Here is a 12,982-nt window from a genome sequence, read left to right on the forward strand (position 1 = left end):
TCGTTCACACGATTTACAATTCGTTCTCACATTTTCATTCATTCATTTGCAAACCCTACTAAGCGCATACATTGCAGATACAAGGAGAGAGGCAGTAACAGTTCCCTGAAACTGTAGCCTATATACTTTGATTGTTTAGATTTATGCCACAATGAACAGAGATACATTTATTAGGTCTTATTTGCTTATGCATCATGAGGACATTGTAGCTTCCCTTGCACAGTGGGGAATCACAATCAGTAATAATAATAATAATAATAATAATAATAATAATAATATAAACTTTATTGATCCTCGAGGGGAAATTCAGTTTCCCCAGGACCCGGTGTAAAGCACCGAGAACCCAGAGTGGCCACACATCAAGAGAGCGGCGCCGTACAGATTACGGGAGAAACATAGAGAGATAAACATCAGGAGGAGACAAAAAAATATGACCACAGATTATTCTCACAAACAGGACAACAGTCTGTGTGCATGCAAAAAATCTCCATCGCACATACAGCATTGATAACACAGACAGTAAGCAGTGAGAGGCATGATCCATTCAGAGGGAGGGGGGAGCCAGAGGCCTGGCACACAGTTTTTGTGTCAAAGTTCGCGGTGGAAGGCGAGAGCCATCTCTGACAGTCTCTGTATGGGGGTAGGAGCAGGCAACCAAGACGACGACCTTCTGGGAGAAATTTGTTTGGGCGCCAATGCAGATAATCATGAATTAAGAATTTAGCAAGGAGCTCGTCCTTGAGTGTTTGAGCACACGAACTCCCCTTAAGTCAGTGGTCTCCCAACTGATCCAGCTTCAAACGTAGAGCATTGATTCCCTCCATGATCAAATCCAGCTTTTTAAAAGTCACAGTCTGTGTTCCAACAGTTTCAACAGCTCTACCCACCGCGTCAATCAAGTTAGGCAATTTTCGTGGGCGTTCAAACCCCACTCTTTAATTTCCCGATACACCAGGGCAACACCTAATCCAATCGGCAGAACCCCAGTGATCAAAGTTCTAAATAACATCCTCAACATCTTCCAGGGAGAGAGGCGCAAGACACAAACTATGCCACGTCCCCCCTGAGCCAAACACATATCCAGATGAGGAGACATGTGGGTTCTCCCAAACCACGTCCAGACATGTGGGTTCTCCCAAACCATGACTCCACGTGAAAAAAAAGAAGCCAATTGTGTTGAGACCACCTGATCAAATCCATTTTCTTTGAAAAATTTGAAGAGCAACGCCAGGTTACTAAGACAAGACAGAGAATCTAAGCTGAGCAGGGCAAAAGGGAGGGAGTGCAGGAGCAGAGATAAAGTGCGACCGCCTCTCTTGAAAGCCGGAAGAAGAGTAAGTAAGTAAACGGCATCTGAAGCGAATTCTGAGAGTCAGTGATCTCTACCAACGATGATATGCCATCAAGTCTTCCAGAACCTTAAAGCTGGTCAACAAAGTCAATAACTTCCTTAGCATATCATCGTCGGTATCTGCAATGTATACACTTAAGCCAGTAGTGTTTGCCTAGGAATGAATGAAAACATGAGAAGGAATTGTTAATCGTGTGAACGAATTAATAAATCGTGACCACGAGTTCAATAAAAACGTGCGCACGATTAAAACAAAACGTGCGCACGAATTGTTAATCGTATGAACGAATTAATAAATCATGACCACAAATTACAGAAAACGTGCGCTCGAATGGTAAAACCCTCGGTAAATTTTTTTTTTTTTTTACCCATGTCCCCTCCCGGGCTCTGTACTGTCCCCTTACTAACTCTATTTTGATAACTTGCATAATCAGTTCACTTTTGAACCACATCCACTGTATCATCTCACACTGGTAATATTTGAGGATGGAATATTTTGAGTCATTCTGGGTTTAAGTGAGATTTTACTACTTTCTCAATCTTTGGAATAGTCTCAACTTTCCACTGGACCTCCATGTCTGGCTAAACATTTATCACACTTCATTCTCTGAATTGGACTCGGAATTGGAAATTGAACGCATCTGTTCTTTTCCCACAGGAATCTCAGTTGTCTCTACCCAGGATGTAGTGTAAAGGGAATGACACACAACCATCTCGCATGCAAGAACTGGCTGCATGTCTTCTGGAGTTCAATCCCCTCCTCTGTTTGATGTGCCAAAGAACTTGTTATACCCTTAGGAGATTTCAGTTGGACAGGTTTTATTGCAGAGATGGGAAGAAATCCACAAGGTAACAAGTCTCTATGCAGAGTTCTCTTGGGACCTTCTGCATTCAGAGTTGCCACAACATAAACTGGAGTGTTGGCAATCTGTGTCACAACAATTTACATGACTGGGCTCCACCTGTCTGCCAACTTGTGCTTGCCTTGAAGACCAACATTCCTCATGAGGATCCAATCATATGTTTCTGAGGTGGACTCTCTCTGACCTTGGTGACCTCAACATTTCAATCTCAGTTCAAAATGTATTTCACAGTCCTTTATTAAAATAATGCACTTAAAACTTACTACAATTTGAGTTAGAGGATCTCTTTGGGGATAGGGAGCTTGCCACAAGAATGTATTTAGGGGTCTGACAATCTTGGAATAGTCTTTGAATCTCCTGCGAATCCTCTTTCAGCTCTTTTCAGCTCTTTACATATGTTGGCCAAAAAGTAAATGTTTTCAGGGTCAACTTCCCTTTTTCACACAAAGCATGGGCCAAGCAGTTGATAAACTGGAGGGAACCCTTGAGGGACATGGAGGGTCTGATCGTCATGCTCTTCCAGTATGATTGAGAATAAAATAAGATCATCTAAGAATACCAAGACATCCTTGAGCTTCATACTTTCCACATACTTTATCATCAGTTGAAACATGCTTGGAGAGTTTTATAACACCACTTTTCTTCTTCACCACCAATGGGTAAGCAAAGGGATTGAGATCACACTACTCTTGACGATGGGAGTCTCACAGCCTCAAAATCTCCCTCTGTTTGAAAGGAATGGACGTGGTGCTGTAGTATGACCACAATCAAGGTCACTGAGTGCAAAGACCCTTCAGATGGAATTGAACTACACTGCAATTCATCTCTTACACTCCTCAGACACAGGAGAATCAGCAGAGTCAAGGATGTGTCACTCTTTAGGGTTTTGGGGTCTTGGGTATGATCTGGAATGGTTGGTGAAAAAAAAAGGGTTTATGGAACTGTGCACGGACAGTTCTACAATGATTTGGTTGAGGGGGAGTTTTATGTCATTTGTGGTATTCTGCAGAAATGAAAACCTTTAAGGAAGACTGAGCTGGGCTGGGGACTATGTAGCTATGGAATACAAACTAATAGGTAGGCTGAATTGAGAAGCCCTTAAGTGAAGTTTTGCATTCTGGTTATTTACAGAGGCTGTATATACACCTATGTATTTGTACCTATGAGTGCAGGGGTTTCAAGTTTTAGACATTGTGATGCAGTGGACGTTACGCAATCAAATGATGGACACATTTGCAGAGGGGATTGTTTTTTTTTTTTTTTTTAACAAAGAGTGAATATATGGGGTTTCACACAAATTTACAGTGGACATACGCACAACACGAGAACGGCACGACACTGCCAAAAATACCAAGGCAAACAGGAAACCAGACTATACAAACACTATGCTAACACAAACTTGACTAACCTAAGACATAATGACAAAACCGACTTGACTAGCAACCTAACATTTGACCAAACGCTAGAACAGAGCTAGGAAAAGAACTCCACATAAAGCCTTATACAAACACGAGAAATCATGAACAAAACAAAACCGTGCAAGGACATAAAACATAACCTAAACACTGGAAATACTTAAACACCTAAAACAAAAGATCTCCATATACAACAGTCTGCTTTAAATACCCAAACTAATTACAAATGAGACACAGCTGAAGGGGAAGGAACACATTTACATGGGGTGTGACTGAACAAACAAAAATGAGATATGATTGACAGAGGGGCGGGGCTAGACATGACAGACAAAAGTGTTTTTATCTTCAGCTCTGCCAGTAACAGACTCAGGATCTGGCACAATCTGTTATTCTGTTATTCAGTGGCAGTATTGGTTGGGATTTTAGGTGAATGTCATGAAAAGTGTTAAGAAAAAAAAAAGATTTAGAAATGGTCGTCACCAGTGAGTCTGAATCAAGAAGGCATTCATAGAGGGTTCCCACAATAATAACAGATGCTGTGCACCTTGGTTCAAAAAGGTCACCAATATCAGTATCCCCAACCAACTGCATTTGTGTGTAACTGTTACATCCAACCCTCAGAGGTTCTTAGATTGGAATGGGTCTTTTAGTTTAAGTCTGGTCTCAATACGTCTCTCAATTGACACCTGGTCCATGTTTAATACAAACCATCATGTTTTCCTTTCCTCATATCTCACCCTCAGTTTTCTGTATTTTCTGTCCAATAAAGCCTTGTTTCGAGAGCTATCCCACTGTTTATGTCATCACCACACTTAAAACTGAACCAAGCTTTTACACTGAAGCTGGGGTTTAATTGTTGTCTTCTTGCTTCTTTTCTTCTTTCATTTCTTAAAATTCAATTGGATCTTCAAATCTGCTACTTGCATTCTCAGCTCATCAGTTTCTGCTATGTAGGTCTGAGGAATGCATGTGAAAATGTGAGGTGAATACTGTTACTGAATGGATGTTCAAGGTTGACTATACTTTTGAATTGTTCACATCACTGTCATCTGTTCACTTGTCACATTCTTCAATATGCAGCTTAAGCAGCAGCTCTGCCAATGGTGGATCATCAGACCTTGACTTAAGTTGTAGTCCTACAAACAGTGACTGATCCAAGCAACCACATGCTGCCTAAGCGATTGTTTCTATCTGCTGCTTTCCCTTTTACAGCGGAACTGAGCAGTATTTGGAGTCTGATGAAAATCATATGCTTTCCCCCTGAATTCTGATGAGTGTTGAGAATTGTGGCAAACATTTATTCTCCATCCATCCGTCCACATGCTGGCCTTCTGAATCCAGACGGTTCACTTGCTCATGAGGAGATGCATGCAATCCCAGGTATTTCCTTCCCTAAGATATGAGACTTTCTAAAATCTTCCTCAGCATAATACCGTGACAGGATGCCACTTGTGCAGCAAGTTGAGTTGTGAAATTTCCTCGCTACTAAACACTGTGCCAAGTGTAAAGTTTGATGGAGGGGGGGTTATGGTGTGGAGCTGTTTTTAGTTTGGTGGAGGGGGGATTATGCGAGCATGGGATGGGAGGTCATCATGGTTATTAGTACAAAGACGATTCCCCCCATGACAAAATGCAAGCGGTTAGACCATTAAAACAAAAACAAATAAACCGCAGTTTCATTAAAAATCTACCAATTAAACCAGAGATTAGTATTTTGAACCTATGATGCGACATCAGTGCTCTAGTTCTCTTGTTCTCTCACCATGTGTGAGAGTAGGTGTACTTCATGAGGAATCGATTCAGTTTTTATTGATGCCCATGTCTAATGAGTCCATAGTATTAGGTAATCCCTGGCTGTTTTAACATAATCCCATTGTATCCTGGTCCACGCGAGACCTGGTTTTTTGGAGTGATTCTTGTCAGACCAAATGTTTAAAGCGCCCCATTTGTGTCTGCGACACCTCTGTGGAGAGTCCTATCAAACCTGATCTCACCTTCTATGTGTCCTGGAGCAGCCGGCTTTTCCTTCATTGAAAGGAGGAGAGAGGGTTTGCGACCATGTATTGATTACACAACGTTAACAACATTGATATCCTTATCCTCTTCCCCTTATCCCCCTATCCCAGGAATGGCTACAAGGAGTGGTTATTTTCACACAGTTAGACTTGTGAAGTGCGTACAACCTTATCCATATCAGAAAGGATGAAGAATGGAAGACCGATTTCATCACCACAATTTCATCACAGCAATTTATTTGAAGTTTCAGTGACATGGCTTCTCCACTAAAGAAACAGGGAAAGAGGAGTCGACTGGAATGGACTACATTTATGGCATTTAGCAGACTACCAAGGCTGATGGCGCATTTCGAGATCTGAAGAAAGCTTTTACGACAGCCCCTATTCTCCATCAACCAGACTCTCGCTACCCTTTGTTGTGGAGATTGATGCGTCAGAAGTGGGAGGAGTCTTGTCACAAAGACAAGTTAATCCACCAATGATGCATCCTTGTGCCTTTTTTCCAAGAAATTTTCCCCAACTGAGAGGAACTACGATGTGAGAAATTACTCACTTACTGGGCATCAAGATGGTCCTAGAACACTAGAGTAATTGGCTTGAGGGAGCCGAGCACCAATTTGTGGTTTACACCAATGACAGAAACTCAGAATACCTGCGATCTGCCAAGAGGCTAAACCCCCAACAGGCATGGTTTTTCTCTCGCTTCCACTTTCTCATCACTTACAGATCCGGATGCAAGAACATAACGGCAGACACCCTCTCGCGTCTCTACGACTTAGAGACACTCCCTAACCAGCCTGATCCTGTGCTCCCTGAAAGTTGTTTTTTCGCTCCTATCCAATGGAATTTTGTGACGTGAAGAAGTGTGAAGTAGACAAGGAGAATGAATGCAGTGGGCACATACAATATTGAGTTTGGGGCATCCTGGTATATCCTGACACCTTTATACGATGATGTGAGAGATTATGTGATGGTGGCATGCGAGGTGTGTGCCCAATCCCACACCCTACATCCTTTGCCAGTTCCAGACCATCTAGCTGTTGATTTCATTATTGACCTTCCTCCGTCCTCCGGCTACACCATCATCCTCAGTCCAACGCAGAAGCGAGAGAGTTAACTAGGAAATAAGTCGGTTTTTTGATACATTCTGATTGGCATAAATTCCTTCCCTGGGTAGAATATGCTCACTCATTCAATTATGAATCTAACTTCGTTCCAATGTGTTTATGGATATCAACTTTTCCATGAGATCACTCCAAGACAGATATTCCAGCCTTAGATCACTGGTTGCAACAGAGCTCAAAAACATGGGGAAAAGCTCATGTCCAGCTACAACAAGCAGTGCAAACTCAATGCAAGATCACTAATCATAGGAGAGGGTCCACTCCGACATTTTTTCCAGGTCAGCAAATCTGGGTTTCCACACGTCATATGAAGCTGAGATTACCGAGCAAGAAACTCAGCCCTCATTACATAGGACCGTATAAGGTACTCCAACGCATTAACTCAATTTAACTCCTACCACTTACAGCTGCCTTTGTACCTCCGCATTAATCTGACTTTTCATGTGTCGTTGCTTAAGCCTGTATGATACAACCTGGTGTCCCCTGCTAGCATCGGTTGGTCAGCTTGCCTACACAGTCAACACACTGTTAGATTCCCGTAGGTAAGGTTGAAGCTTACAGTATTTAGTGAACTTGGAGGGGTATGGACCGGAGGAGAGGGTTGCTGCGAGTGAGATTCTGGACCCCTTTCTGATTTTGAACTTTCATATTGCCCATCCTGATCACCAAGGACCCCGCAGGAGGGGCAGACCATGCGGGAGGGGCTCGTGGGTCTTCGGTGCTGCCAGTTAGTGGGCGGGGGCTCTGTAACATGTACTGCAGAGGCAACCCCTAAACTCACCACTAGAGGAGCTCAACACCCCGATCCCTCATTGGTTCTTCACACCTCTCCTCTCATATATATATATATATATATATATATATATATATATATATATATATATATATATATATATATATATATATATATATATATATATATACACACCCTTTTTTCCCTTTGTCCTTTGCGAAGTATTGTCGCACATGGCATACCAAGCATTAATCGCCATCTCATTTCTACCCGTGCCTCAACCTGTGTTTTGTCATTTTCCTACACCTGATCCCTGGATGCTCACTGGATGTCGCCCTCCCACTGCCGACCTGGACTGCCTGACCTGCTCTAAGGAAAAGTGGATCTTAGTTTGTCTGTGGCTGCTTGTCTCTCCATTATTCCCCTCCACTTCCAAGATCAGCAAGTGCCAATAAAAAGCCTCTGGCATCTGGATCCTTAATCTCACTGTGTTAATTTAACACATTACAATTTTTATAGTATTGCTATAGATGATATGTACGTGATTAATTAACTGAAACTGTATCCTGAACCAAAAACATAGGCATCGAAGCTTAAGCCCAAACTTGTAGTGTGTATCTCTTAGCCTTGCACTCCTAAATTTCCCTCCTGAACCTACATACAAACATTCTTGTCTCTACGGATTTAGCTTGGTTATAAAAGAATATCTAGTCATCTCTGCATACAGACACCATCGGTGAACACCATCAGCCGGCTGGTAAGTCAGAATCCAACAAAATCTTCAAAGTAAATTATTTTTAGGTAAAAAATAGTTATGGGACTATTCAAGTAAAATGTATGCTCATGTTATGATTCACTTTTAACAGAGGCTGAGGCTACCTGAGAGAATAATGTAAAAAATACATAGGACAACATGTGCCAAATGAGAAAGATTTAATGCAAACAGTGATGACACTGGCTTATTTTGTATTCTACTGACAGGAGCAATAGAAGAATTGTTAAACAAAACAATTCCCAAATATCCACCCAGTGAATTCACACTGGAGAAACGACATCAGAAAAGCATACTCTGCTGCTGCAGGGTTTGCTGGAACTACTTTATGAATCCCAGTGCAGAATTCAACATCTTACCTTCATCCAGTTTAATGACCAACCCCACCCCTCCATTGGAATGCCTCTAAACCTTGCAGAATGCAAATTGGAGAATATGAAGGCTGAGGTGCCCTGTTCATGAGGAGATAAGGGAAAGATGTATGCAGGCTTTCTGCCATGGGAGAAGGTTCTGATGGCCAAAGGAAAATGGCTTTCTAGCCTTGCCTTCAAATCAGAGACAAGATAACAGGCTGCAAAACGAAAAGGTGCCCATTACACACCTGCAGGTTCAATGCTGAACAGACTGGAATTGTATGTCATATTGGGGAACACATGAGCAATGCTTTTCAATGCTTTCATGGCCAATATTAAATTGACACCCACACTTATATATTAGCTTTTGATGAGCACAGTAATAAGTATTATTTTCAATTGACATAACACTTTGTTTACAAATGTATGCTGCTTAAAAAGTACAGCATATACAATGTATTATCAAAAGTATTCGCTCACCTTCCTTGACTCGCATATGATCTTAAGTGGCATCCCATTTCTAATTCATAGGGTTCAATATGACGTTGGTCCACCCTTTGCAGCTAAAACAGCTTCAACTCTTCCGGAAAGGCTGTTCACAAGGTTTAGGAGTGTGTTCATGGGAATTTTTGACTATTCTTTCAGAAGCGCATTTGTGAGGTCACATACTGATGATGGATGAGAAGGCCTAGCTCTCAGTCTCCACTCTAATTTATCCCAAATGTGTTCTATGGGGTTGAGATCAGGACTCTGTGCAGGCCAGTCAAGTTCATCCACACCACACTCTGCCATCCATGTCTTTATTGACCTTGCTTTGTACACTGGTGCACAGTCATGTTGGAAGAGGAAAGCCCAGATCCTGAAAAACAACCCACACCATAATCCCCCCTCCACCAAACTTTATACTAGACACAATGCAGTCAGACAAGTACCATTCTCCTGATGGAGAAGCGCGATTCATCACTCCAGAGAATGCACCTCCACTGCTGTAGAGTCCAGTGAAAGCGTCTTAACACCACTGCATCCAACAGTTTGCATTCCACTTGGTGATGTATGGCTTGTATGCAGCTGCTCGACCATGTAAACCCATTCCATGAAGCTCTCTGAGCACTGTTCTTGAGCTAATCTGAAGGCCACATGAAGTTTAGATATCTGTAGTGATTGACTGCAGAAAGTTGATGACCTCTTCGCACTATGCACTTCAGCATCCATTGACCCTGCTCAATCAGTTTATGTGGCATACCACTTTGTGGCGGAGTTGCTGTAGTTCCCAAACACTTCCATTTTCTTATAATACAGCTGACAGTTGACTGGAATATTTCAGAGCGAGGAAATTTTACAACTGAATTTCTTGCACAGGTGGCATTCTATCACAGTTCCACGCTGGAATTCACTGAGCAACCCATTCTTCAACCCATTCTTCATTCATTCAACCCATTCATTCCGGTTACATTTGGAACACCTTATTCTGATAATTTGGAAGGGTGAACCAATCACCCTTGGAAATACAGTGTACTTAAGTGAACTCTAAATATTCCTGTATAGACTGTATAGATTTGTAGAAGCATTACATCATAACAACTATTAGTGTTTCAAACATTGCTGGTCTTGGCTGTATGGATAAAATAGGAAAGTCATCACAAAGCATTTCGATTATTTCTATCTTCCTGTCATTCTGTACAGGTGTATTGTGGATTTTTATATGAAGAATAACATTTGCATGTTGTAATGCAAGACCTAACACAATCAAAACAGCAAACAATGCAATCACATTGTATCCTTTTTGTCGTTTATTATGCAGGCAAGCACTCTTTGCCAGTGTTTCACAATACTAGGTAGAGAGTCCCCTACTTTACTGAAATTAATTTCCCTGCTTGGACACACACTACTCAGTTTACAGAGAGCTTGATAATTAAATAATAAGGTGCACCAGCTGCTTAGCAGCATAGTGAGCATTGCAGGAATATTCTAGAACTACAGCAGAAAGGAACCACTGTAGAACCCTTTCATAATTGCACTACAATAACCCATCTATAACTGCTCATATTGGGCCTAAAGAGGTTTTTAAACCCCGAGTCAAAAGTGGAAGCATAGTGAATGGTGAATGTGTTACTATTTGGAACATGCATTGGGCAAAATCAAAGTGGCAGAATTGTGGAAAGCTGAAATTTAATGCAGTTCCTTCATCGGTCAGTCCTGCTTGACCACTGCTGAAGATCACTGCTTTCACTATTATATGTTAGCATTTTCATAAGGGAACATTTATTTTTCATTAAGAACATTGTGTTTATTATTATTTCAATGTAAAATATTATTTCAATATAAAATAACAAGGATCTAGGAGGGTGACAACTTGCAGGAAATGTTCAGTTATAACTTTATTTTATGCATACATACAGCAATAGGTATTTCATAAATCAAGCAGGTTTATTCTTGGCCCTTTTCCAGGGGAGTAAACCATGGATATTAAGAACAAATTTTGAGTATTTATTTGGATGGGAGTTAAACAATCATATTTTCTTTTAATCCTATTTTTGTCAGTACTGATTCTGCGGAAATTTTTATCCCAAATCTAGTAAGAAATATGCCTAAAATAAAACTCACCTCTGCAAACATTGCAGCACCAGTTCTCTGGTAGAACCTGGTCCTTCACTGTACAGTTGAGACTGGGGCAACTTTCCGTCACTGGTATCATCAGTCCATTCTGTCAGATCACAGAAAGGATGTTCACAATCACAAAGCAGTGGCCTGTGGAAGGGTGTTTTCCACTGGAATCAGCAGAAACAAAGAAAGACTACAAATACTTTTCATGCATGCTTGGAGGCTGAAGAAATTGCAAAGCTGATTAGTGGGAATTCGAAGACCTTAAATTCTCATTAATCACAGCAGTGGATAACATACAGCAGCACTGATCAAACTCACATCAGCATGTGGGTGGGCCACAAGCCATCAGATTGAACCAGACAACTGGCCAACCCCCCGAACCATCTACCCAACAGGAATGAAGCTTCAGTCTCAACCAAAATACCACCATCATCTTTCTCACTCACATGAAAATGCACAAGAAATTATGTAATTTATTAATCTAAAACCAGTCTGCAATCTGAGTTTCTTATTTCTTATATTATTATCTGTACATATTATTAGCTATACCTGACAGGTCAGTCTGCATTTTCCACCTTTTTTCCTGAAGCGATCAAAAACTGTTCCTGGGTGTCAGAGACTAAATACATTGTGTACCTTTTTGTGAGCTTTAGTCTCATGTAGTTACCACCAATTCAGAAACACTGCACTGTATATTATGCATTGTTTGAAGGGCACAGACTACATTGGATCCTGGCTCAAGGTGACTTTCCATACATATTTAGCATACCTGTCATGTCATCAGCTCAGTAAAGCTAACTCTATTAATGAGACTCATGTTAGAAATGAAGTAGTCTTACATGATGCCTAATTTCAAATATAAATCATGCAGGTTGACCTTGAGGGCCCTATAGCACTCTCACACCCACAAACAGCCAGTTCTCTAGTCTTCGTATAGTTGGTGGTCAGGAATAGCTTATACATTTCTCATTCACTCTTCCAAGTATCTGTGCTGATGTTTTGCAGAGGTAGGAGTAACCCAATCTTTATCTTGCCCTCAGGTAAATCAGTCTGGGTCTGAAGCCCAAGTCAAACTATACAGTCCAACCTCAGGCCAAATCCCATGCTACACTGACAACTCTCCAGCCCGATGTGTCTCTGATCTCAGCTGCCATGTCTCTGATCTTAATTGAATGTCTGCAGGTCTGGGCTTCCTCTGCACAACCCCGTGCTATTTGAGGAACCCAGACAGCAAGGAAAATAACTTGCAGCAGAAAAGCAGCAGAATTTTTTGGAAACAAGAAATAACCGTTAAGAAGCCATCACTCTTACCACGCTGTTGAACTTTGTAGATGTATAAATGGGCTCATGAAAATAAAGTTTTGTGGCATAGAATGTGTGACTCGGGGGGGGGGGGGGGGGGGGGGGGGGGGGGGAGTGTGCACCTCAGTTAACTCTGATATTGTGACACTTCAGACCTCAAAGAGCCTCTTAAAATTTTTATTTATTTATTTATCCCAAAGAAAACACTTTGATTAGGCCAGACATGGTATGTTATTGTAGGTCATGTGTAACTCTTTTACAAACCAGCACTATTGCATTATTTGGGTCTTGAAAAGTGCCACTTACCAATTCCAACAACAGCCCATGCAGCAGAGAGAACTAGGCATAACTGTTCTAGCCAACTCCAAAACACAGATTAGCATCATTATGTGAGAGATCTATAGGGATGATGTCATATGAGCCATGCAAGTCTCATTTAAAAATGGCAGC

At 41.4% G+C, this 12,982-nt stretch overlaps 1 protein-coding gene across 1 annotated transcript in view; it reads right to left on the reverse strand.

The window, feature by feature from the left end:
* Positions 1–12,982, reverse strand: part of LOC143527817 (protein kinase C-binding protein NELL1-like) — a 216,908-nt gene that overhangs the window by 113,930 nt on the left and 89,996 nt on the right. The window contains exon 11 of the mRNA XM_077023124.1: positions 11,231–11,330. Within this exon, the coding sequence (XP_076879239.1) occupies positions 11,231–11,330 (100 nt within the window). The remainder of the gene's footprint in view (positions 1–11,230; positions 11,331–12,982) is intronic.

Source organism: Brachyhypopomus gauderio, chromosome 12 (genome assembly GCF_052324685.1).
Source record: "Brachyhypopomus gauderio isolate BG-103 chromosome 12, BGAUD_0.2, whole genome shotgun sequence".
NCBI lineage: Eukaryota > Metazoa > Chordata > Actinopteri > Gymnotiformes > Hypopomidae > Brachyhypopomus > Brachyhypopomus gauderio.